A 27,819-nucleotide genomic window follows, 5' to 3' on the forward strand; every position below is an offset into this window, starting at 1 on the left:
ATTAGGCATTGAAAATTTTTTAAAACAACTAATATCTGACAAAACAAAACAAAAATGTTCGTTTTCGTGAGCGACCGATAAATTAAATTTGGTAAAGTTGTATGAAATTTGTTTTCTAAAAATTAATCCGTTTGGTTTTATTACTTAAATGCTAAAAGCGCATAAAAAAATTGTTTAAATGGACCGGAATGAAATCGGTTAAAAAGATGGTAATCCTTTGTTGTGGAAAACAGCTGATAGCCGTATCAATGTTTTTTTCCAAATGTAAGTTAAAAATCTTAAAAAAATAAGAGAAGTTACTGTTTGCGCATTTGAGTAATAATAATTAAGAGCAAGAAGTAGTAAATGAAGTATCATGAAGTTGTTAGAATTAGGGCGAAGCGAGAGCGCAATAAAGCTTTCGTTTTGTTGCTCTCTGAGCGAATTCGCCTCGCTTCGCCGCTCTAGTTAAGTTAGGCTTAATGTAACTTAGCATAGAATTATAAAGACAGTTGAAATCGAACACTTATCAGCGCGTCATTTACTCCGTTTTCGTTTTCGTTGCTTTTCGTATTGTCACAACACCAATTAGGTCCAGTCTTTGTTCGCGAATAAAGCGGAATATTAATAATTGCAAAAACTCTTGTAATTTTTCATGGCGCCCCCGGGTGGACACTAATTGTTGTTAAACGCGAGTGATTGATTTAAACATAGAAAACAAAAACAAAACAAATTCGCGTCGGTCGTTTATAAAATATAAATAAACTATTGACTGTGCCAGTGTTGTGATTCGACTTGTGTTGTGTTGTCATCGCTGGATTCTTCGCATCATCGCTGGAGGATACCCTGCAACTGCAGAAGACACACAGAGGAAAGTGGCTGGGATCATTAAAGATCGCCAATTCCAGGTACTGTGCGAAAAATTGGAAGCGAACAACTGAATTGGTTGCCAAGTTGCAAAATTCTAGTGACGCTTTCAATTCTTGGCACATACATAATAGTAGAGCATTTGTTTTTAAATTTTATATTTTAATTTAAAAAGTGAACCGCTTAGGCAGAATATTGTTTTTGTTTTCTAAGTGAAAGTGACTAGGGGAAATTCTTATTTCCATTGCATCGAACTTCTTCTCTTAGTTCGTTGCAATTTTCGCTTTCGTCGCCCCCTTTGTCACCAGATTCGTAGCCGCTGTAAGTTGTGTGCTGTTGCTAAGCGCACATACGTATATACATACATATATACCCGCAAGCCAACACTGCACCGGTGCATTTCAGCTCCGTGTTGTTGTTGCTTGCAATTTCGTTTTCGTTTCGCGCGCTTAGAAACAGCGCACATACACACATACATACGTTAGCAAGCCAGCATCTGCACAGTGCATTGCGCTCTGTAGTCTGTGTTGTTGCTTGCACTTTTCGTTGTCGCGCGCTTTGCAGCGCTTAGAACTCGCTCCCTACATTCGTTGGTTGAGCATATCATTGCGATATCTCGTTTGCTCCCTCGAATTGTGTACTCCCTATTATTGTCCGAGAAAGCTTAGTGGTTAGCTTAGGACAATTTAAAATTAAGTAAAATAAAAAATAGTTCAAAATAATAATTAAAAAAAAAAATAATAAATTTTTTTTTTAATTTTCTTTTCGTTGTTGTTGTTGGAAGCAACAAGATTTATTTTGTATTTTATTTTTATATTTTTGTCGTCTCCTCTAATAACCTACATAAAAATGAATTCGAAAGAAACTCTTGAAGGGTCTAAAAAGAAACTTGCTATTTGCGTGAAGAGCATTTGCAGAGTTAATAATCAAATTCTCGATGACACGATCGGTCGAGATTTGACAGAGCTAGAGTGCAGGCTTGAGATGTTGTCGTCGCATATTGAAAATGCTCTCAAATATCAAAGCAGAATTGAGACATTTGACGAATATGACGATTACCGGTGCGAGTTAGAAGAGATTTGCATTACTGCAAAGGCAAGGCTGAAGGCGATGGTGAAATCGTTGACCGATACTTCATCCGCCAATATATCGATTCAGCCGATTGCCGCTCCTCGTACCCGTCTGCCTAAAAGCTCATTGTCAAAGTTCAGCGGAAAGTATTCCGAATTTAAAAATTTCATAAGCTTGTTTGAGACTCTTGTTGACAATGACCATTCAATTCCGCGCATTGAGAAATTCAATCATCTCATTTCTTGTCTCTCTGGTGAGGCTCTTGGAACGGTGAGAGCGTTTCAAGTCACCGAGGACAACTATGAGAAAGCAATGGCGAGTTTGAAAAGAGTATATGACAATGATTGTCTGATATTTAATGAAAATATCACTGCTCTTTTCAATTTGCCAAAGATTTCGCAGCCCTCCGCTTCAGCGTTGCGAAACTTGATTGACACTGTCTCTGCGATATACGGATCTTTGTTTGTCGATAGGTGATGATAAGAAGATTGCAAATGCAATCCTTATTCACCTGGTCATGCACAAAGTTGATGCAATGACAAAGAAGAAGTGGGATGAGCAGCTAGATTACACGAAAATTCCATTATGGAGTGAGTGTGAAACTGTGCTTAATCGTCGATATCAGCACTTGTCAGCTGAGAATTCGACAAAGTTCGATAGTCAAGCCGTTTCCACTAAACAGCTTAATAAAAGCTCGTTTTCGTGTACGACGCTCAAAGATAAGATTGATCAAAAGACCCAAATATGCGAATATTGCAATTCCGAAGATCATTCCATCGTGAGTTGCTCGATGTTTGCTGCCTTGGCAGTTAAACAGAGATTCGACTACGCGAAAACAACTGCATTATGCATAAATTGTCTTCGGAAGGGTCACACTGTCGCCAAATGTAAGGCAAAAAAGTGTCGTGTGTGCAGCCGTTCACATCATACGTTGCTGCACATATATTCTGCGACTACAAATAGTAGAGCGTTACCACTCCCTAGTCTCTCCGCTGTTGAGCCTGATCGTCCATCCACTTCACATGCGATGCATGCGACCGTGTCAGATAAAGTGATCCTGGCCACAGCAGTCATCAAAATAAAGAGAATTCAGGCGATTTCGTCTTAGCCCGAGCTTTGCTGGACTCTGGGTCACAAATTAATTTTTTGACTGAAGAACTAGCTCAGCGGCTCGTGCATCAGCTTGCTTGGCATTGGTGAATCCAATTCTCAAGTTAAGAAAAAGATACACACTGTGGTGAAGTCGCAAGTTGGCTGCAATGAATATGCGATCGATTTATGGATCCTCAAATCGATCTCAGGTTATCAGCCAGATCACACTGTAAATGTCAGTGGCTGGAAGATACCTGACAATATTCAGCTAGCGGATCCCTAGTTCTTCAAACCGCAGAAAATTGATCTTCTTATCGGCGCTGAAACATTCTTTGACCTATTGTCCGTTGGCCAAATCAAGCAAGGTCCAGAGTGTCCAATCCTCCAAAAGACAAGCCTTGTGTGGATTGTCTCGGGCGGTACACTCCTGGTGAAAAATCTCACCAGAAGATGACTCTCAATCTGAGCTATCAGGAAGAAAGTTTGAGCTCGATTGACAAGACCTTGCTGAAGTTTTGGACTGTCGAAGATGTGCGCTCTCCCTCCAAAGTCCTTTCCGCTGAACAACAAAGTTGTGAAGATCATTTCACAAATAATATGAGAAGATTGCCGTCTGGTCGTTTCGAAGTAAGACTGCCGTTCAAATCAGATTCGCACCAGCTTGGGTGCTCATTTGAAGTTGCTAAACGGCGGTTTTTGTCGCTTGAAAAACGCTTAACTCGAGATCCCGAGTTAAAGCGAATGTACTTGGAATTTATGGAAGAATATGTAGAAATGGGCCACATGTCCGAAGTGAGTCACATCCTTCCAAGTACACCACACTATGTTATTCCGCACCAATGTGTACTACGGCCCCAAAGCACTTCGACAAAGCTGAGGGTCGTATTTGATGCTTCGTGTCGCACTTCGACACATATGTAAGGCGTTGAATGACATTCTTATGGTCGGGCCGACCATTCAAGAAGAGCTGTTTTCGACTCTGCTTCGTTTTCGATTGCATAAATATGCATTAACGGCCGACATCAAAAAGATGACTGTGGTGATGACCGTCTTGGTCACCATGTGGGATGACTGTACTTGTCTCCAGTAGGCACGTGTCGAGAATATTAATTGAAACACTGGCACGTCTGTACCTTTTGGTTTTCGCTTTGATAATAATTTATTGGAAAAAATCAAAGCATGATCTAGCCTAAGTACATAATTAGTAAAGCACGCGGTGAAGCCGTCGATGCCGGCAGCGAAGCTGCTGCATAGTTATGTATTTACATTTTATATTATGTATTCTAAGAATATGCGACAAAGCATATTCGCAAGAGAGAGAGAGAGAGTCTTATGTGCATATACATACATGCATGCACTCGAGCCGGAATGTAAAGCGACAAATTATTGCAGTTAACTGTAACGAAAGCGTCGCTGATAACTGTTCATATTTTGGAACAGTGTTCCCTCGAGATGTGCGCATACTATGTAAAGCAACAAAGTGTTGCTGTTTAAATAATTTTATTCATTACAGTGTTCTCCCAATATATGCACATACTACATCTCCCTCCTTTTGAAAAATAGCGTAACAATGTGGAGCTATTTTACATAAATTTATTAATTACGTTTTTATTTTAAAGAATATATTTATATTTATATTTATATTTACACATCTTGTATAATTTCTTCAAAAAAATGGTTTTCTTTTTTTTCATATTTTTGGATAATTGGCTTAAAAATTACTTTTTTTTTTTCTTTTATGAATTAAAAATTTTTAACCTATCTTTATGGACTATTTGTTTTTTTTTCTAGTTTTTCCGGAAATTACTATATTATCATTCTTTTCTATATTTTCTATTTTATAGGGTCCTAAATAAGTTGGATCTAATTTATGTCCTGTTTCATTCTTAAGTAGGACTTTATCTCCTACCGATATATCTACGTTTATTACTTTTTTATCATATAATTCCTTATTTTTTCTCTTAGCTTCTTCTAACATAATTCTAGCTCTTTTATATGCTATTTTTAATCTATATTTGCTTTCCTTAGCATAATCATCTATATTATATAAAGGTTCTATATTATCTGTGCTATTAAAATGTTTTAGTAAACTGTTTGTTTTACCGAAAACAAGTTCATAAGGACAGTAGTCATGTGCCATAGATGGGGTTGTGTTGAAACAGTAAACGAAATATTGGATCCATACGTCCCAATCAGTTTTATCAACCGATATATATGAGCGTATGTATTCATTGAATGTTCTGTGACTTCTTTCGACTGTTCCAACTGTCTGGTGGTGGTGTGCAGTTGATGTTATGTTATTTATTTTTAAATACTTGCACAAATCATTTATTATGGAGTTTTTGTATTCTGTTCCCAAGTCCGTAATGAACGTCTTCATTGGACCGTACTTTAGAATAAAATTCTCAAAAATCGCTTTTGCTACTGTGTTAGCATTTTTGTTTGGAATTGGAATCGCGACTAGATATTTAGTCAGATCACAAATTAATGTTACTGCGTATTCATTTCCATTTTCAGACCTGGGTAGTGGACCGATCGTATCCACTATCACTCTGTCGAAAGCATGTATTGGCGTATCAGTTATTGTTAAAGGAGTTTTTATTTTTCTTGTCACTTTTGATTGTTGGCATTTTGGACATTTTCGAATGTACTCAGTAATATCTCGAGTCATACCTTTCCAATAATAATGTCTTTTGACCTTGGCCAAGGTTTTTGAGATGCCTGTGTGACCTCCTTGTATTGGATCATCATGGAATGTAGACAATAGAGCTTCTTTTTCTTTTATTGTTGCTATTTGGGTCACCGGGTTGAGTAGCGCTACTCTCAATGAAATTAATATTTTATTGCCCATATTTTTGAAATTATCAATTGAAACGTGTTCAAAGATATTTTCCCACGGTGCCAATTTGAGTTGGCTGATTTTATTTATACCGGCTTGCGTTTCAAGCCTTTGGAAAAATTGACCTAAGTCAAGAGTTCCATTGGTATATAAATCGCTAACATCATATCTTGCAATTATTTTCTTACCATGTTTAAAAAAACATAGCATATTTTTTACATGCAAGGTCACTACTTTTCGTACTTCGTCGTTGTTAATGACTTCATATACTTTGGGCTGAGAAGCTTTTTCAGTAGATTGCCTTGGCAATTCTATTTTTCTTTTCCTGCGCAGGGATTTTGTCTACTTTGATACCTGGTAGTGACTTTCAGGATTTTATTTTGTATGTTTTTTAGTTCTGTTATTGTTATCCGTGATAATGCATCGGCTACAAAATTATCTTTGCCTCTTAGGTACTCTACTGTAAAATTATATTCCTCCAATTCAAGTCTCATACGCGTTAATTTAGAACTAGGATTTGTCATTGAAAACAAAAATGTTAATGGTCTATGGTCTGTTTTTACTATGAAATGATTTCCGTAGATATAGGGTCTAAATTTGGTAATTGCCCAATGAATAGCTGTTAACTCTTGTTCCGTCGTGCTCTTATTACTTTCTCCTTTGGTAAATGCTTTCGATGCGTATGCTACTGAACGTTGAGTTCCATTGTGGGCTTGTGTTAGCACTGCCCCACAGGCTTGCTTACTAGCATCTGTAATTATACAAAATTCTTTTGTAAAATCTGGATATTGTAACAGAGTTGGCTTTATTAATTGAGCTTTAAGATATTCAAATGCATTTTGACATTCATCAGTCCACTCAAATGGAACATTCTTCTTATTCAATCTTGTTATGTGCCTAGAATAATCGGCAAAATTTTTGATGAATCGTCTGTAGTAATTACAAAATGCAATGAAACGTCTAGCGCTGTCAGAGTCATGTGGCACTGGATAATTTAATATGACATCGAACTTTTTGTCATCACGCAAGATTCCTTTATCTGTACATTTATGTCCCAAAAATGTGACTTTTCATGCATAAAAAATGAACATTTTTCAGGATGCAGTTTTAAGTTGTGTTTCCTACACATGTCAAAAACACTAATTAAATTATTGAGCATGTGTTTTTCGGAACAACCGATTACTATCAAATCATCCATATAAAGGAATGCTTGTGATGGTTCAAGTCCAGAGAATGCGATAGTCATCATTCTTTGGAAGGAATTTGGCGCTATTTTTAGTCCAAATGGCAATCGCGTGAAGCGATAAGAGCCATTGCTCGTTGAAAATGACGTTATATCTCTAGAGTTTTCATCCAGCTCAATCTGATGGAATCCTGACATTAAGTCAAGGCAAGAGAAATATGTTGCTCTTCCTAGTTGATCTAAGATATCATCGATCCTTGGAAGTGGAAATTTGTCTGATAGTAATTTTTTTATTAATTTGACGATAGTCAATTACTAATCGCCATTTCTTCTTTTCATTATCTATTGATTTCTTTGGTACTAGTAAAAGAGGACTGAAGGTTCAACTATTCTATCTTTAATTAATTTATCGACTTGAGCTTGAATTTCGTCTTTTTGACTATGAGGATTTCTATAATTTTTTATATATACTGGTTCATCGTCTTTTAACCTTAGTTTCTGCTTATAAAAATTATTGGTTGTTGTTCGGTATCAAGTCCAAATATATCTGTGTATTTACAGCAAAGTTCTTTTAATTGTTTATTAAATAGTTTAGGGAAATTTTTAGTTAATTTTGACATTACATTGTTCGTTCTAGTTTCGTTATTTATTTCAGATATATCGTAATTTGCTAATGGTTCATAATTCAACTTGTTTATATTAATCATTTGGTCGGTACTAGTTGTATTTAGTAAACGGACGAATGCATTTGCAGTTGTTACGACTGTGTTTGCTGCATATATACCAGGTTGAATTTCTTGGTTCGGAATTAAAATGCTATCTTCATTTGAAGCTAACTCGATTTTGCGGACGACTTCGGATCTTGCTGGTAGTACTATTGTATTGTTACCAGAGCTGTAATTTATTGGAACATATATAGGATAGTTTAGATTGTCTGGTCTTATTATGAGTAGATGTTTTGATGGTGTGAAATCTAACTGACAATTATATTTTTTAATAAAATCTATTCCTAAAATTCCATCACACGGTATAGAGAAAGTTGATTCGACAATATGAAAGTTGTGTGGAATTATATATTTAGTAGTTTGTATTTCTAAAGATGCCAGTCCTTTAGATTGAATTAGTCCTTGATTGATTCCCTGAATATTAATTTTGTTGTCAGTGTTTATATTATTAAAAGTGTCAGAATTGTCTTTTAACAAAGAAATATCTGCACCAGTATCTATCAAAAATATTAATTTATTGTCTGTTGCTACGTTTGTGAATTGTACGAATATATTTACACTAAGATTAATCGAATGAACCTTTTATAGTTTATTGTTGTGTACCTAAGGGCTGTTGTGCGTTTCCCGAAGCATTCTGTGCAATTCTCACATTATTATTATTGCCATTATTATTGTTGTGGCCCCTGTTTGAATTACCACGGCCTCTAGAGTTTCCTCTAAATTGGCCTCTATTTCTGTTATTGCCATTATTGTTATAATTATTGTTGTATCTATTTCCATTGTTTTGGTAATTTCCACGATAGTTTCCGCGGTTATACCCTCGACTGGATCCATATCTATGTTGCTGTGCAGCGTATAGGACCGTATTTGGATGTCCTACTGCGTCTGTGCAACTATCGACGAAAACAGTTGTAATTTCACTCATTGTATTGAAATTACGTGATTTCATTACAGATCTAACTTCGTCAATTGTGCTGTTTGCTGTAATTGATTTTACAGCAACTTGAAGGCTAAGTTCCTCGGCATATTCTTGCGGTACGCCGTGAATCATATGCGCTGATTGCAAAGCCCTTGTCAATTGTTCAACTTCTTGAATATATTGACTTGCTGACTTGTGCTTTTGCTGAAGATTAAATAATTTAGCAGATAATGCTTTAGCTGACTCGCCTTTTATACCGCTTTTTAATTTGTCGACTATGGTGATTATGGTTTGTTCATTGTTTATTAGATTTCGAACATGGCCTTTGAGTCTAGTTTTTATTAGACTGACTGCAATAGTTTCATGTGCTCTTTTTAGTGAATCCACTAAACTGAGAGCATCAAGGAAACTTTGAAGATTTTCAGACCTTCCGTCAAACTCTGGAATGAGTGAGGAGGCTAGTTTAAGGAATTCAACTTGTGTCATGGCCATATTTAGATTTTTTATATCAGTAATAGACTCAGATTCCGAATCGGATAGTTCGGCTAGTGTAATTACTGCTGGTATCGTAAGATCGCCTATAAAATATAAAAGAAGTCTTTTATATATTTATCTGAACCGCTCGCGATTTCAGATTCAATTATTGTCTCTAAGTCTGTATTTGTTTGTTCTTCACCTAACACTGGAGTATTCAAAATTGAAGGTATAGTTATATCTAACGAATATTTTGATTTAATACTGTTCAAGTTTGTATTTAATCTCTGAAAGAATCGTGAAACATACGACCAGTGACTAGAATCTAACTTTTCTTTATTTTCGTGTATAAGTGAACGAGCTTGATTAAAACATGCAACTAGTATTGTTGCGTGTCTACTTATTGTCTCCTTCGATATATTTCTGTTTTGTGCTAGACACTTGTATGACTTGTCGAAATTTTCTTTTATTTTTATTAATACGGCGTTAATATTTTGCCATTCCATTTCATTTTAAAAGAAATTATTCAGACGTGTATATATATATATAATTTTTAATTTTGTATTTTATTCATTTGCTTTTTTTTTAATTTTACATTATTTCCTGCCTAATTGTGTATGGTTTTCGGGCCATACTCTAATCGGGCAACTTTAATGTCGCTCAATTTTACAATTTTTCTTAATATTTATAAAAAAAAATATGCATCGTAGTGCATTCAGAAAAAAAAATATGCAACGCAGTGCATTAAAACAAAAATTTTCCGCTCTTGGCAGCGCTGTGTTTTGGATGCTTCGATGTTGGAGGGGGCGCCGGTGCTGTCTGCACGGGCTGCTTCTAAAGTTGTTGGTGGGGCGCCGGTGCTGGCTGCACAGGCTGCTTTCAAATTTGTTGGAGGGGCGCCGATGCTGGCTGCACAGGCTGCTTCTACGTTGCTGGAGGGGCACCGGTGCTGGCTGCACAGGTGTAGTAACAATTCGCTGAATATGATGGTCCCTCGCAGTCGGCAGGACAGGTCTTCTTTCGTTGTGGCAATTCTTGCTTTTGAGGTGGAACAGTTTTATCTGGTTGTTTTGCAATATTTTTTATCGCATGGTAGGTGTATGTGTGCGCGGTTTTGTCTTTGCGGTTGTTTAATAGTTCTTTAATGTGTTCAACCTCTGCGTGTACCTTGACTGATTTATCCCAAGGTAAAGAGTCTGTACTTAGTAGTTTTAACAGTTGGGCTTTTCTTGCCCTCAACCGTTTTACTACTCCGCTCCGCTTCGCACACATAACACTTTACTCACTGCGTGTGATTTTTATTTCCAGATTGGATTGCAGTTTGTTCCTCTCCTGTTTCCTTTCCTGTCCCAGCGTCGAATTTGTTGAAGATTTGCAACTTCAATTTGTCACGGTCGCCATGTGGTGATGACCGTCTTGGTCATCATGTGGGATGACTGTACTTGTCTCCAGTAGGCACGTGTCGAGAATATTAATTGAGACACTGGCACGTCTGTAGCTTTTGGTTTTCGCTTTGATAATAATTTATTGGAAAAAAATCAAAGCATGATCTAGCCTAAGTACATAATTAGTAAAGCACGCGGTGAAGCCGTCGATGCCGGCAGCGAAGCTGCTGCATAGTTATGAATTTACATTTTATATATTATGTATTCTAAGAATATGCGACAAAGCATATTCGCAAGAGAGAGAGAGAGTCTTATGTGCATATACATATGCATGCACTCGAGCCGGAGTGTAAAGCGACAAAGTATTGCAGTTAACTGTAACGAAAGCGTCGCTGATTAACTGTTCATATTTTGGAACAGTGTTCCCTCGAGATGTGCGCATACTATGTAAAGCAACAAAGTGTTGCTGTTTAAATGTTTTTTATTCATTACAGTGTTCTCCCAATATATGCACATACTACAGTACCGCCAAGTTATGGTGCACGAGGCAGATCGAAACTATCAGCTCATAGTGTGGAGAAAAGATCCATCAGACTCGTTGAGATTATTCAGATTAAATACTGTAACATATGGCACTGCGCCAGCGCCATTCTTGGCCATACGGTGTTTGATCCAGCTGAGCGAGATTGCGAAATCCTCGCACCCCATGGCAGCTTATGGCATGGTTATCAGGCAAGACTTCTACGTAGACGATATGTTGACTGGTGCCGCATGCGTCGAGGACCTGAAGACAATTAAGTCTGAAGTGTCGCAGATACTGCTAGGAGCAGGTTTTGAACTTGCGAAGTGGTTCTCGAATGCTCCTGGGTTCTCCGAATCAGATAGTACACCAAAGCCGATAACGATCTCCGAGACTGACGCAACCAAGACTCTAGGTGTGCTTTGGTTGCCAAATGAAGACGTGTTCCAATTCCGGATCGACGATTCATTCATGGGTCTTAAAGCGACAAAACGGAACATTCTCTCGGTGACATCGCGGTTATTCGATCCGCTTGGGCTATTGAGTCCCTTAATTATAAAAGCAAAGATACTGCTTCAAGAGCTCTGGCTTCAAAAGTTGGAGTGGGACGAATCCATACCATTGAGTTTGGATACATCGTGGCAGCAATTGAAGTCAAATTTGACACAATTGCAGAACATAAAAGTGCCACGATATTTGTTCACAGAGCCTACGTCACCGATAAAGATACATGGCTTCGCCGACGCCTCAATAAGAGCGTATGGGGCGTGTATTTACGTTCGTACGCAAACTGCAGAAGGTTGTAAAGTATCATTACTAACTTCAAAATCAAAAGTAGCTCCCCTCAAGACTAAGACTCTTCCTAGACTTGAGTTGTGTGCAGCTCACCTTCTTGCAGAACTCTGCCACCGCATCCGAAGGCTGATCCGATCTCCAATTGAACGGACGGTTCTTTGGTCAGATTCGGAAGTCACTCTTCATTGGATCCGGTCACATCCTTCCACTCTCGCGACATTCGTGTCGAATCGAGTGGCCGAGATTCAAGAGTGGTCAGAGAGCGTGGAATGGCGTCATGTTGCAACTAAGCAGAACCCCGCAGACATTGTATCGAGAGGTTGCGATGTGACTGAACTGTGCGCGTCAATGTGGTTTAGTGGTCCGTCATTCTTGATGGAACCACACGACGCATGGCCAGTTAACCACCACTTCGTCTCTGAAGAGACGCGCAATTTGGAAGTGCGGAAAACAGCTGTTGGACTGACAGCTATAGTGGTAAAGTCAGATCTAGTGGACTCGATCGAAAGTTTTTCGTCGCACACAAGTCTGTTGAGAGTGTTCGCTTATGTGTTCCGCTTCATTCGAAGATGCAAGACAAAACAGTTCAATTTGAACTGGTTCCAACGGCATCAGAACTAAAAGAAGCATTCAGCAAAATAATAGAAGTAATGCAGGTTTTCGAATTCAGAGACGATATGGAAAGGGTTCGTAAGAGTACACGTGTGAGCTCGAGTCTACAACGACTCAATCCTTTCATACATGAGTATGAAGGATCTTGGTGTTCGTTTTCGTTGTTGCGAGTCGGGGGGCGACTGGTAAATGCTCCTATTTCATATGATGCCAAGTTTCCACTCCTCTTGTCGAAGCGCTCACAATTTGCTCGCAGCTATGTGAGGTACCTTCACTTGACCAACTGTCACGCTGGCCCAAGAGCGCTCGTGAGCATTCTCAGAGAACGACTTTGGTTAGTCAATGCTCAAGAGCTTTGTCGTCAGACAGTACGATCATGCATCCGTTGCTTTAAATGCAAACCTCGGTTGCTTACGTAAATAATGGGAAATTTGCCTGCTGATCCCAGCGCTCCGCCCATTTTCCATTTGTGGCGTAGATTTTGTGGCCCGGTTGAGACAACCTATAGGATTCGCGGAAAGCCGCCGTACAAGTCGTACATAGCTTTGTTCGTCTGTTTTGCGTCAAAAGCGGTTCACTTAGAAATTGTATCCGATCTGTCAACTAACACATTTCTAATGGCTTTCCAACGCTTTCGGACGGTGGGCAACGCCCTGCTCACGGCCGAGGAGCTGCAGACAGTGGTCGTGGCGGTGCTCAGCTCCCGCCCGCTAGGAGCCGTAAGCAATGACCCCAACGACGGCGAGGCACTAGCCCCAGGGCATCTACTGGTGGGCGGTCCACTGGTGGCACCGGCAGCATCGCGGACCCCGGACCAGGAGGGTCTGAATTGCTTAAGGCGATGGCGAGCTGTCTCGTCGCTCAAGCGAGCGTTCTGGCAGCGATGGTCCCGGGAGTATGTGCTGGGCCTGCAGGCACGGGCCAAGTGGGACCGGTTGCAGCCAAATCTGCGAATCGGAGAGCTCGTCGTCGTCGCAGAGGACAACCAGCCGCCGATGCAGTGGATAGTGGGTCGAGTCGAGGCGGTGTACCCGGAGAGGAGCGGACGGGGCGGTGCGCGTCGCAGACGTGCGAACTAGCGCAGGAGGGCTATACAAACGGCCAGTACACAAATTGGCGCCTCTGCCAATCGTATGAAGGCACAGCCGTTCATCGGGGCCGGTGTTGGCGCATTTGAGTAATAATAATTAAGAGCAAGAAGTAGTAAATGAAGTATCATGAAGTTGTTAGAATTAGGGCGAAGCGAGAGCGCAATAGAGCTTTCGTTTGTTGCTCTCTGAGCGAATTCGCCTCGCTTCGCCGCTCTAGTTAAGTTAGGCTTAATGTAACTTAGCATAGAATTATAAAGACAGTTGAAATCGAACACTTATCAGCGCGTCATTTACTCCGTTTTCGTTTTCGTTGCTTTTCGTATTGTCACAACAACAATTAGTTCCAGTCTTTGTTCGCGAATAAAGCGGAATATTAATAATTGCAAAAACTCTTGTAATTTTTCAGTTACAATTATATTGTTTGCAGGTGAGAGCATAAAGCAACATTGCAGAATGAAATCATCCTGAATTTCATGCAAGATAACCCAAATTGTCAATTTGTCATAGGCGATCGTGTGGTTGCAGAGGCAAAAAAGAGCAAGCTCAGCAGCGCCTTGAACGCAATTGGGCCTCCAATCAATGATTTGGCAGGGTAAAAAAAATTTATGAGGATCCCCAGATTAATATCAAACTGATGTAGCATAATTTATATATTCCAGGTTTGGTGTAACTGGAAGCCGGATATACGAAAAAAAATTTTCCAAAATAAGGCTGAGATCAGGGCTACGGGCGGGAGGTCCTTACTCCCAGCATAGGTATCAATCATGAAGGAGGACGTTGCGAAGCCCTGCGGGCTTTACGAAAGGGTCCAAAGATTTGGTGCTCCATCCACCGTGGTAGCAATCGAAGAAGTAGAGGATAAGGAGACAGCTGAAATAGAGACAAAAAAATTAGAGACTGCACAGCTGCAACTCTTGATTTGCAAAGTCTGCGCACTGCTCAATTGGAGATCATAAATAAGTTGAGTGCAACAATGTCTGACCACTTCAAGAAGATGGAAGGAGCTTCTCTCGAAGGTCGACGAAATTTTAAAAAAGTATGACCAATAAATATATTTAAATAAGTGCAATGAATAATTTTTTATTTTTATGAACATTAGAAAAAATTTGTAGTGGCGGTAAATACGACTTACCGATCGAAAGACATTTTAAAAGCACATGCATGGCATCTTAAATTCGTAGATTTTCTTAAATCAATTAATTTTTGCATTCTATTAGCTTCGAAAAATGCAACTGAAAATAGGAAAGGCATTTTTTCGCGTTGTTGATTTCTGATTAAAACCCAAATCAGCTGCTTTAGTAGTAACAAATTATGAGAAATAAAACTTTCCGGGGGGAGATCCTCTCTACGTGTCGCCAGCGGTCCTCTGATGCGGTGGGTGCAGACCAAAACTGGTGTAACAATACTGTCACAAACAACAACTCGAAGTTAATGCGCACGGGTGTCGTTGTCTTCCCCGATTCCGACCAAGAGAGCGCAGTGTCAATCTCTACGGTGGAGGAGGAACGTCTTCTTCAGTCACCCAGGCCTATCGCCAGCACCTCTAAGGTTGCGGGGCACGGGGGGCTGAAGGAGAAGGTCTAAAATAATGCGGCAGCCCGTATTCATGCAAGGCTTAGTGGCGTAGCATACTTGTCTGCCCAAGATAAGGAGAGGCTTGCCTGGGCCAACGCGTGGATGCGTGACAACCAAATTAGAACCCTCCCAAATAGTAATATTGTGCAGACCAGTTTTACCGGCTCTGCCAACTCGAAGATGGAATCTGCGGCAAGTAAGCGTCAAAAGTCTGCTGAGAGTCCCAAGCAAGAGGCTGCGAGCACCTGGCTCCACCAACAAGAACCAAACGGACAGCAAAAAGCAACGACATTTGCTCTCATCGTAAGGGGGGGGACCTTAACGGGAAAATGTCTGCAGAGCGGTGGCGGTTGACCCATAGTAAACTGGACGACGGATTGTTTGTTAGGATGGAGAATGCCCCAGACAGTCTAATGCCTAATTTTGAAGATACGGGCTGGATGAATGGTGTCACGATCCTGACATGCGACCGTCGCTAAACTCGACGGATTATGGGAGGTGCCAAGCTGGTGGTGCACAGGAATAACATTCCGTCCATGCCGAAGGCTGAGGTCGTGTTCCCTAAAACCGTGCAGGGCGAGCGGGCGCTGCAAGCTGCTTAAGAAGCAGAACTTGGCCATTCCGATGAGTGATTGGTCCGTGCTAAAGGTTGATGAGTCTTTACAGCAGCATGCTATCATTCAAATTAATAAGAAGAGGAAAGGTCCGCCTACCCAGCTTTGGTGCAGGAACCGTGGCTGAAGTCATCAAACTACAATCTATACGTCCCGCCGAGAACTGCCATTCTTGTAAGGAAGGGGTAAAAACCTCATCTACTACCTAATTTTAGCATTGACGATCTAACCGTGCTGGAGAGCTGTGAAGAATGTATGCTGCTACTTACCCCACGACGGACCCGCTTTACCGGAAGAGCTGCGGAGATTGGTGGACATGGTCTGCTCCTCCAAAAAGCAAATAATAAATGGTACAAATGCCAACTCCCACCATAGCGTTTGGGAATGTCCTTGACATTAATAAAAAGGAGAGTGGAGAGTCCTGAACATACCCTCATACTCTAATCATACATGCAGTTTAATGTTTTAAGGCGGCAAGGCCACAAGTTTGCTTTTCGTCAATTGAGTTACGCTCGCAAAGAGAGTGTCGCATAAGTTTGTTTGGACCACGTAGCTCAATCGCCGGTAAATTGATCTTATCGCAGATTCAACAAAAACAAAACAGTTATAGTAGGCAATCAGTACAGTAGGAATGCAGTAGCCAAGATGAGCACACCGACGTTCGCCGACATCTCCGCCAAGTTCACAGAGGCAACCCTCGATGGATCATTCAGAATGCCGGCGGCACCAAGCACACCTCCTACAAGTTTGGCAAGGGCGGCAAGAAGGGCGTCTCCTATCTGAGTCGCGTCTTTCGCATCTGTGTGTACGGCATCAAGGAGCCCGAGGGCGAGCAGCTAGAGGTCAATGTGATCGTCAAGGGCATGCCAGCGAATCTGCACCGTCGTCGCCTTTTCCGTTCCGTCGACTTTTTCCGCAACGAAATCGATTTCTACACCAAGGTCATTCCCGCTGTGGAAACCTTTCAGAAGTCACGTCAACCGCTGCCCAAGAATCCCTTCGTCGAGTATCCCAAGTGCCTGGCATCTGTCTGCGACGGTGTCAACGATTTCGTTGCTCTCGAAGATGTGGGATTCCGTGGCTATCGGGCGCCTATTCGCATGAACTACATTGCCTTGGAGGATTCACTGCTGACCTTGCGCACACTAGGACGCTCATCATGGTGTTGCCCTCGCTTTCCATGCCCTGGACCCAGAGAATTTTGAGAAAGCAGCCAGCTCACTGCAGGAGACCTACTACGGTGAACATACCCGTGAGTGGTACACGGGATTCCTGAAACTGGCGCTAAAGGTCGCAAGCGATGCGGTTGAGAAGACGCTCCCTAACACCAAGTACGAGACGTTGGCAAACAATTTTCTGCAACCGCAGCTCTTCGATGACATGATCAATCTGGTGAGCACACGCTCGAAATTGAGTGTCTTTGGGCATGGCGATTGCTGGACTCCCAATTTCCTCACGCACTACAGCGAGGCGGGCAAGCCGGAGAAGATCATTATCATTGACTATCAGCTGGCACGTTGCTCATCGCTGGCGCTGGACATTAGTTTCTTTATCTACTCGTGCACCAGACAGGAGCTGCGCGAGCAGCACTACGATGAACTGTTGCGAGCGTGTTTGGAGAGCGCACAGTCGCTGATCACGGATCTGGGCGGCGATGCTGAGGCTGTGATTTCGTGGGATTCGCTGCAGGAGGAGCTGAAGCAGTTTGGTCGCTTTGGCTGCAGCATGGGCATCGAATCGCTGCCAATGTCGTTGATTGAGGACGATGAGATGGCCGACCTGGATGGCATTGTCGAGAATTCTGTGCTCACCGATGTCTGGGACATCAAGCCCTTCGAACAGCCCGCCAAGCAACAGCGCATTGCTGAGATTTTCAAGCATGCCATCGATCAGGGTTATATTAAGTTTTTCGCCACCTCATTTCACATTGTCACGGCTCTTTGCCAAGACAATAGCCATTGAAATGACCATTTTCGGAGTATCGCATGTCGATTACTTCTTTGTGAACAAATATCAAACACTCGCCACCACTACAAACTATATAGTACTCTAATGGTATTACGACTAAGATGCATACTCGCGCAATAGAATAAAATATTAAACAGGGTTTCTACGGCTAAGCCGTTCAATACCCGTAACGCGAAATGGGTGAAATTCACTAGTCTGGTACACGCGTCCGGAGTTAAGGAAACACTTGAGCATCTTCTATGTAGATGTCAAGCGTTATCCCGACTCCGCAAGAAGTACTTCGATTCGCCGTGCCATAACGAACTTTTTCACGTCTACCACCGAGGATGCTGCTGGCTTTGCCAAAAATGGATCCATACTGTGGGACTTCTGAGACGAAAATACCTTTCACCTGTATAGCAACGGTATATTACTCACCCCTAGTAGAGACAGTCGGCACTACCTACCTGCCTAATTATAACTGCAACACCCAAATTCAAAAGAAAAACTGAAAAGATTTCAGAGTCTTCAGCCAATAGCTGAAGAATTTCTGTTTGTGGTATGGGAAAATTTGAAATACCGAACCGACATATAAAGTTTCTCCTTACTTCACGCATACAAAAATGTCCATGATTCTGCTTCTAATATAATAATAAACAAACTGAACTAACTATATTAGTATCCGCTTCATCTGTGGTAACGAATTGGTCAACATATTAAATGACAGAGGCATAACAATGGGATGATTTTCGAAAACGTACCCCTTTTTCTTCATAATTGTTAAAACTTGACCTGTAAATCAAAATACCCTACACAAGGTACAGGATCTGACTTAATCAAACGCCCCTTTTCACTAAAACTAGAATTCAAAGCTTCTGCTTCTCTAACTTGCTACCCATCTACATTCTTCTTCAGTAAAACTAACAACTCCGTCTGTGTCTCAGCAGCTGACAGGGTGATAAAAAAGGTTGGTAGACTGAACTGCCTTATTATCGCCATTACCTCTTTCTTCTGGGCTTCCCAGTGAGCTGGAGACGTGCGAACGCCCTTCAGGACCCTATAGCCTTCATCTTGGCCAATAATACTATCTATCTCTTCGTTGATAACGTTACAGGCTGTAATGAACCCAGAGACTTTATAATAATAAATAGAAGACAAGGTGGCCTTTAGACAATCAAGTAGTTGACGGAAATCTAGTCCATTTGAAATGGAATTATTTTGTGTAACATAAGATCAATATGTCTTGGAAAAAGTTAAGCAACCGTCAGATGAAGGGAACTGTCGCTCACCATCTAAAACCACCGCAGAAAACTCATAATTGTCTTAATTATGGTTCGATGTATCCTACTTACTTGATGGGGAAACCAGAGGACTTTACATGAAAGCCAAATTTATTGAACTCTTTATTATTCGACGAGCAGCTTCCTCGGAAAGCTATCCGATTAATACGAGTGCATGCTCATTAAGTGAAGATCAATGAACTAACACCTTATGGACTGTAGCTGGCAAATAGTACCATGAATACTCCTTTATCAATTGCTTAGCAGTATCGATGGCATATTCATTAAATTTGTCCAAATTAATTTTGTACCCCTAGGCAATAGCTTGGATTATAGTTGCACAACAATGGATAAGGTTTTCAATAGGTCGAAAGCCAATCAGAGAAAAATTTTCTAGCCACATTTCCATCGTTAAACGATCCTCTACCTTCGTCACTGGGCTTGTCCACTATTATTTCCATATTTCCCTGAAACGACGCCTGAATCTTATGCTTTTGTTTTAAAACTTTTATTTATTTTCTCCGGACCTCTGGCTTGCCACATTTTGATAACGGACTTATAGAAAAGATGTAGAAAGTAATAAGCCAAAATTGAAATATTCTTTGTTCACGTCTTTATTTAAACATTTATCCAAGTTATTAATCTCATAAATCAAAAATTCTATCGGCTTGAGTTATTGTATTTTTTTCCTAAAGTATTTTTCCTTTTCGATTGACAGTTCAGTTGTCTGTATTTTGAACTGAAAACGAACTGGTTCTGAAAACTTATTGAATGGCTAATTTTTAAAATTAGTTGAAGAGGTACGTATGATGTGACAAATGTGATGCTCTTGTCCTCTGAATCGTAACTTGAAAATATTTAATTGTACTTACTATAGCCCGTGGCTGGCAAAAATCCTCTGCTGAACCCTCCCCGAGGGTGCTGGCTGGGTAGGATCTGTATTACCTCATTGTCAACGGGTAGCAGATCTCTACTGTACGTCGATGTTTCAGGCACTGCAGATCCTAGCTGAGGACTCTGTTCCTTATTTTTCGGGCATCTGTCTGGAGATAAGTAGCAGAATCCATGGTACGAGGTGTCTGGCGGTCAAACTGAAAACGCTATGGGGGGCTCCCAAGAATAAAATTATCCAATTATGTCTCAGTAATGGCGCATATAAACAAATCAACTCGAGCTGGGATGTCAGCTCAAACGTCGGTGGAAGGCGTGACTGCTATCACCGGCGGGCACGGGGGGGAGATATCGTCTCTGCGTGTCGCCAGCGGTCACACCTCTGATGCGGCGGGAGCAGGCCGAATCAGTTGTAACAACACTGCCACCAAAAATTCGAGGTTGGTGCGCGCGGGTGCTGTGGTCTTAACCGACACGGACCAAAAGAGCGCTGTGCCAATCTCTACGGTGGAGGGGGAACGTCTTCCTCTTCAGTCACCCAGGCCTATCGCCACCACCTCCAAGGTTGCGCAGCCGGGCGGGGGCTGAAGGAGAAGCCAAAAATAAGGCGGCGACCCGCATTCACGCAAGACTCATTGGCGTAGCAAACCTGTCCGTCAAGGATCAGTAGAGGCTTGCCTGGGCCAGCTCGTGGATGCGGGAAAACCAAATTAGCACTAAAGTGCAGACCGGTTCTTCCGGCCCTGCCAACAAGAAGGTGGAGTCCATGGCAAGCATGCGCCAACGGTCTGCTGAGAGTCCCAAGCAAGGGGCCTCAGTGAGCACGAGGCTGCGAGCACCTGGCTCCACTAATACGGACTCGAACAGGACGAAACAGAGGGTCAGACAACGGTCGCTAAAACTGCCAGGCGGCATCTCGCCGTTGCTCTCATAGACAGAGGGGACCCTAACGGGAAAATGTCTGCTGAGCGGTGGCGGTTGACCTATAGTAAGCTGGTCGACGCACTGTTTGTCAGGATGGAACATGTCCCAGACAGTCCAACGCCTACATTCGAAGGCACTGGCTGGATGAATGGTGTCAAGATCCTGACATGCAAGGACGACCCAACATTGCAGTGGCTGCAAGCGACCGTACCCAAGCTGGACGGACTGTGGGAGGGGGCCAAGCTGGACATGGTGGACAGGAAAAATATTCCGTTCATGCCGAAGGCGAAAGTCCTTTTCCCCATAGCTGTGCAGGGCGAGCGGGCGCTTCAGCTGCTTAAAAAGCAGAACCCGGCCATACCGACGAGTGATTGGTCCGTGCTGAAGGTTGATGAACCTTTACCCAGTGGTGGGCAGCACGTCATCATTCAGATCAATAAGGGAGGCCGAGGATCTGTTATATAAACGCAACGGGAAGATGGCATGGGGCTTAGGGAGCGTGTACCTTCGCCTCAAAAAAACGTCATCCGAATGACAAGGACACACACGCTGAGGTCAGGGGAGGTTGAGGCAGATCTCGGTCTTGAGAGCGTGACCGACGCCACCCAGCACCTCAGCTTGACTCATGAGACGGAGGAGGTGGCGGAGGAACTGTCCATGCAGACGGGCCCCCCCCCGCTAGTTTGCTAACCTCTAATGAGTGTGCTGCAACTCAACCTCCATAAGTCCAAAACGGCTTCGGCGGAGCTACTCCTTGCCCTGGAGGAAGTGTCCGCCTACGCGGCTTTGGTCCAAGAACCGTGGATAGCGTCGGGCAACACGGTTGCTGGGCTTAAGTTGCTTAACTACGATCTGTACGTCCCGACATTGGTAAGTAGATCGAGAACTGCCATCCTTGTAAAAAAGGGGCTAAAAGCTCATCTACTACCTAATTACAGCAATGACGATGTTACCGTGGTGGTGCTGGAGAGCCGTGAGGGATGTTTGCTGCTGGCAAACCACACCTGACGAGCTGCGGAGGCTGGTGGGCATGGTCTGCTCCTCCAAAAAGCATCTTATAATCGGAACGGACGCCAACGCCCACCATAGCGTATGGGGAAGTCCCGACATTAACGACAGGGGTGAGTCAGTTCTTGATTTTATCCTTAACTATAAGCTTAGACTAGCCAACACAGGTGAGGTATCTACCTATGTAGGTCCCACCTCTTGTAATGTGCTGGACTTAACGATTGCGACTGAGTGTACCAATGTAGAAGAGTGGAGGGTCCTGGATAGACCCTCCTTCTCGGATCATAAGTACATTCAGTTTACCATTCCTTTTAATAGGGTACCTGCAGCTCAGCCGTTCAGAAATCCTTGAAATACCAACTGGGCGAAGTTCTCTAGCCTTGTTTCCAAGTCTCTTGGTCCGCCGGGTAACATCAACTCGGTACAGGATCTAGAAACAAATGTCAATGTCCTCTCAGCAGGACTACTTTCAGCGTTTCGCCAATCCTGTAGGCTCTCAAGACCGACGAGAAGATCGAAGCCACCCTGGTGGAACCCAGATCTCTCTTCGCTTCGTGGGGAGCTTACTAGCATGTTTCAACTTGCTAAGAAGGCGGACAACGAATATGTCTGGGACGAGTACAGGTCTCTCCTAAAGTCTTACAAGAGGATGATCCGATCATCCAAAAGGTCTTCATGGAGAACCTTTTGCTCAGACCTGGACAACATCAAAGACACCTCCAGACTGAGGAAGCTGCTGTCCAAGCAGGCTTCCAGTCCTAGTCTGCTCAAGTCGGGCGATGGAGTGTGGACGGAGAGTAGTGCTGAAACTCTTGAAGCACTGCTCTCAACTCATTTCCCGGGATGTATTGGAATGGAGAACAGTGTCTGGCAGCTCCTTCCTAGTCTCCCAGTTATGAGACCCCCTGCCGGTCTAATTACAGTTAATAAAATAATTTGGGCTATCGACTCCTTTGCGAAGGTCAGGTCGCCAGGTCCCGATGGACTTTCGCCAGCAATGCTGCAAGCTAGCAAGCTCACGATTGTTCCGTGGCTATCGGGCATCTATTCGGCGTGCCTCGCATGGGGTCATATCCTCACTCTTTGGAGGACCTCGAAAGTCATTTTCCTGCCCAAGGCGGGTAAATGCAGTCATGTGGTTCCAAATGACTTCCGGCCTATCAGCCTAACCTCTTTCCTGCTAAAGACATTGGAAAAGCTACTTGATTTGCACATCAGAAGCAACTCAATGCATCTGTTGTCCCCAAATGAGCATGCGTACACAAAGGGCAAGTCCATGCTCTAGTAGCCTCCATCGAAAAAGCAGACCACTATAAAGAATATGCCTTGGGTGCATTTCTTGACATTTCAGGCGCTTTCAATAACGTCACCACTGACGCTATTATGAAGGGCCTTACCTCAGTTAACACGGCACCAGCGATCCACGGGTGGGTCAACCGCCTTCTTTGTGACAGGCGGGTGGTGGCTACGTGGGGCGATGCGGCCATTACAAAGGTAGTGCGAGGTGGCACTCCCCAGGGTGGGGTTCTCTCGCCTCTCCTTTGGAATTTGGTCGTAAATAGCCTATGTTGGCGCATTTGATAGTTATTAGTTAAGAGCATGAAATACCAAATGAAGTTGTTAGAATTAGGGCGAAGCGAGAGCGCAATAAAGCTTTCGTTTGTTGCTCTCTGAGCGAATTCGCCTCGCTTCGCCGCTCTAGTTAAGTTAGGCTTAATGTAACTTAGCATAGATTTATAAACACAGTTGAAATTGAGAACTTATCAGCGCGTCATCATTTACTCCGTTTTCGTTTTCGTCGTTTGTAACAACAACAATTAGGTTCAGTCTTTGTGTTCGCGAATAAGCGGAATTCTAATTGCAAAAACTCTTGTAATTTTTCATGGCGCCCCCGGGTGGACTCTAATTGTTGTTGAACGCGAGTGCTTGATTGATCTAAAACAGAAAACAAAACAAATTCGCGCCGGTCGCTAAATAAAATAAAACATAAACAAACAATTGACTTTGTGCCAGTGCTGTGATCCACTTGTGTTTGTGTCATCGGTGGACTTTTCTGCATCATCGCTGGAGGATACCCTGCACCAAGCAGAACACACAGAGGAAAGTGGCTGGGATCATTACAGATCGCCAATTCCAGGTACTGTCGAAAATTGAAAGCGAACAACTGAATTGGTTGCCAATTTGCAAAATTCTAGTGACGCTTTCAATTCTTGGCACATACGTAATAGTAGAGCATTTGTTTTTAAATTTATATCTTAATTTAAAAAGTGAACCGCTTAGGCAGAATATTGTTTTTGTTTTCTAAGTGAAAGTGACTAGGGGAAATTCTTATTTCCATTGCATCGAACTTCTTCTCTTAGTTCGTTGCAATTTTCGCTTTCGTCGCCCCCTTTGTCACCAGATTCGTAGCCGCTGTAAGTTGTGTGCTGTTGCTAAGCGCACATACGTATATACATACATATATACCCGCAAGCCAACACTGCACCGGTGCATTTCGGCTCCGTGTTGTTGTTGCTTGCATTTTCGTTTTCGTTTCGCGCGCTTAGAAACAGCGCACATACACACATACGTACGTTAGCAAGGCAGCATCTGCACAGTGCATTGCGCTCTGTAGTCTGTGTTGTTGCTTGCACTTTTCGTTGTCGCGCGCTTTGCAGCGCTTAGAACTCGCTCCCCTACATTCGTTGGTTGAGCATATCAGTGCGATATCTTGTTTGCTCCCTCGAATTGTGTACTCCCCTATTATTGTCCGAGAAAGCTTAGTGGTTAGCTTAGGACAAAATAATAATAAAAAAAATAAAATAGCTCAAAATAATAATTCCAAAAAAAAAAAAAATAATAAATTTTTTGTTTTAATTTTCTTTTCGTTGTTGTTGTTGGAAGCAACAAGATTTATTTTGTATTTTATTTTTATATTTTTTTGTCGTCTCCTCTAATAACCCACATAAAAAATGAATTCGAAAGAAACTCTTGAAGGCTCTAAAAAGAAACTTGCTATTTGCGTGAAGAGCATTTGCAGAGTTAATAATCAAATTCTCGATGACACGATCGGTCGAGATTTGACAGAGCTAGAGTGCAGGCTTGAGATGTTGTCGTCGCATATTGAAAATGCTCTCAAATATCAAAGCAGAATTGAGACATTTGACGAATATGACGATTACCGGTGCGAGTTAGAAGAGATTTGCATTACTGCAAAGGCAAGGCTGAAGGCGATGGTGAAATCGTTGACCGATACTTCATCCGCCAATATATCGATTCAGCCGATTGCCGCTCCTCGTACCCGTCTACTTAAACTCTCATTGCCAAAGTTCAGCGGAAAGTATTCCGAATTTAAAAATTTCATAAGCTTGTTTGAGACTCTTGTTGACAATGACCATTCAATTCCGCGCATTGAGAAATTCAATCATCTCATTTCTTGTCTCTCTGGTGAGGCTCTTGGAACGGTGAGAGCGTTTCAAGTCACCGAGGACAACTATGAGAAAGCAATGGCGAGTTTGAAAAGAGTGTATGACAATGATTGTCTAATATTTAATGAAAATATCACTGCTCTTTTCAATTTGCCAAAGATTTCGCAGCCCTCCGCTTCAGCGTTGCGAAACTTGATTGACACTGTCTCTGCGATATACGGATCTTTGTTGTCGATAGGTGATGATAAGAAGATTGCAAATGCAATCCTTATTCACCTGGTCATGCACAAAGTTGATGCAATGACAAAGAAGAAGTGGGATGAGCAGCTAGATTACACGAAAATTCCATTATGGAGCGAGTGTGAAACTGTGCTTAATCGTCGATATCAGCACTTGTCAGCTGAGAATTCGACAAAGTCCGATAGTCAAGCCGTTTCACTAAACAGCTTAATAAAAGCTCGTTTTCGTGTACGACGCTCAAAGATAAGATTGATCAAAAGACCCAAATATGCGAATATTGCAATTCCGAAGATCATTCCATCGTGAGTTGCTCGATGTTTGCTGCCTTGGCAGTTAAACAGAGATTCGACTACGCGAAAACAACTGCATTATGCATAAATTGTCTTCGGAAGGGTCATCGCAGAGACAGTGTCGCCAAATATAAGGCAAAAAAGTGTCGTGTGTGCAGCCGTTCACATCATACGTTGCTGCACATATATTCTGCGACTACAAATAGTAGAGCGTTACCACCCCGAGTCTCTCCGCTGTTGAGCCTGATCGTCCATCCACTTCACATGCGATGCATGCGACCGTGTCGGATAAAGTGATCCTGGCCACAGCAGTCATCAAAATAAAGACGAATTCAGGCGATTTCGTCTTAGCCCGAGCTTTGCTGGACTCTGGGTCACAAATTAATTTTGTGACTGAGGAACTAGCTCAGCGGCTGCATTTGCGTAGAGAAGACTCGTGCATCAGCTTGCTTGGCATTGGTGAATCCAATTCTCAAGTTAAGAAAAAGATACACACTGTGGTGAAGTCGCGAGTTGGCTGCAATGAATACGCGATCGATTTATGGATCCTCAAATCGATCTCAGGTTATCAGCCAGATCACACTGTAAATGTCAGTGGCTGGAAGATACCTGACAATATTCAGCTAGCGGATCCCTATTTCTACAAACCGCAGAAAATTGATCTTCTTATCGGCGCTGAAACATTCTTTGATCTATTGTCCGTTGGCCAAATCAAGCAAGGTCCAGAGTGTCCAATCCTCCAAAAGACAAGCCTTTGGTGGATTGTCTCGGGGCGGTACACTCCTGGTGAAAAATCTCACCAGAAGATGACTGTCAATCTGAGCTATCAGGAAGAAAGTTTGAGCTCGATTGACAAGACCTTGCTGAAGTTTTGACTGTCGAAGATGTGCGCTCTCCTCCAAAGTCCTTTCCGCTGAACAACAAAGTTGTGAAGATCATTTCACAAATAATGTGAAAAGATTGCCGTCTGGTCGTTTCGAAGTAGAAGTAATGCAAGATTTCGAATTCAGAGACGATATAGAAAGGGTTCGTAAGAGTACACGTGTGAGCTCGAGTCTACAACGACTCAATCCTTTCATACATGAGTATGAAGGATCTTGGTGTTCGTTTTCGTTGTTGCGAGTCGGGGGGCGACTGGTAAATGCTCCTATTTCGTATGATGCTAAGTTTCCACTCCTCTTGTCGAAGCGCTCACAATTTGCTCGCAGCTATGTGAGGTACCTTCACTTGACCAACTGTCACGCTGGCCCAAGAGCGCTCGTGAGCATTCTTAGAGAACGACTTTGGTCAGTTAATGCTCAAGAGCTTTGTCGTCAGACAGTACGATCATGCATCCGTTGCTTTAAATGCAAACCTCGGTTGCTTAAGCAAATAATGGGAAATTTGCCTGCTGATCGACTCCGAGCGCTCCGCCCATTTTCAATTTGTGGCGTAGATTTTTGTGGCCCGGTTGAGACAACCTATAGGATTCGCGGAAAGCCGCCGTACAAGTCGTACATAGCTTTGTTCGTCTGTTTTGCGTCAAAAGCGGTTCACTTAGAAATTGTATCCGATCTGTCAACTAATGCATTTCTAATGGCTTTCCAAAGGTTTGTTGGTCGAAGAGAATGTCCGAGCCGAGTCCATTGCGACAACGCGACGAACTTCGTCGGAGCAAGTCGCCATCTGGAGGAGCTAAGGAGGCGAGTCGAGGCCGAGGAGAACGCAGTTCGCGACTTCGCATCAAGAAGCGGATGCGAATTTGCGTTCATACCGCCGAGGGCTCCTCACTTCGGAGGACTATGGGAGGCAGGTGTGAAGTCTGCAAAGCACCTACTCCTACGGACGGTGGGCAACGCCCTGCTCACGCTCGAGGAGCTGCAGACAGTGGTCGTGGCGGTCGAGGCGGTGCTCAACTCCCGCCCGCTAGAGCCGTAAGCCAAGACCCCAACGACGGCGAGGCGCTAACCCCGGGCATCTACTGGTGGGCGGACCACTGGTGGCACCGGCAGCATCGCGGACCCCGGACCAGGAGGGTCTGAGTTGCTTAAGGCGATGGCGAGCTGTCTCGTCGCTCAAGCGAGCGTTCTGGCAGCGATGGTCCCGGGAGTA

General features: G+C 42.8%; 1 protein-coding gene and 1 pseudogene across 1 annotated transcript; both read left to right on the top strand.

Annotated features, from left to right (window-relative positions):
- The first annotated feature begins 775 nt into the window (after positions 1 to 775).
- On the top strand, positions 776 to 27,819 carry LOC133850360 (uncharacterized). Its single transcript, XM_062286426.1, has 2 exons — positions 776 to 887; positions 27,318 to 27,819. Exon 2 carries the CDS (start codon positions 27,336 to 27,338, stop codon positions 27,747 to 27,749), a length of 414 nt encoding a protein of 137 aa, XP_062142410.1. The 5' UTR covers positions 776 to 887; positions 27,318 to 27,335; the 3' UTR covers positions 27,750 to 27,819.
- Positions 16,254 to 17,839, top strand: LOC133850261 (uncharacterized; annotated as a pseudogene).

The sequence above is a fragment of the Drosophila sulfurigaster genome, chromosome 2L (assembly GCF_023558435.1).
Source record: "Drosophila sulfurigaster albostrigata strain 15112-1811.04 chromosome 2L, ASM2355843v2, whole genome shotgun sequence".
In the NCBI taxonomy this organism is placed as follows: Eukaryota; Metazoa; Arthropoda; class Insecta; order Diptera; family Drosophilidae; genus Drosophila; species Drosophila sulfurigaster.

What these genes read in the sequence shown, in the direction of transcription:
- LOC133850360 (XM_062286426.1), top strand. Translation starts at nt 27,336, where the DNA reads ATGTCCGAGCCGAGTCCATTGCGACAACGCGACGAACTTCGTCGGAGC.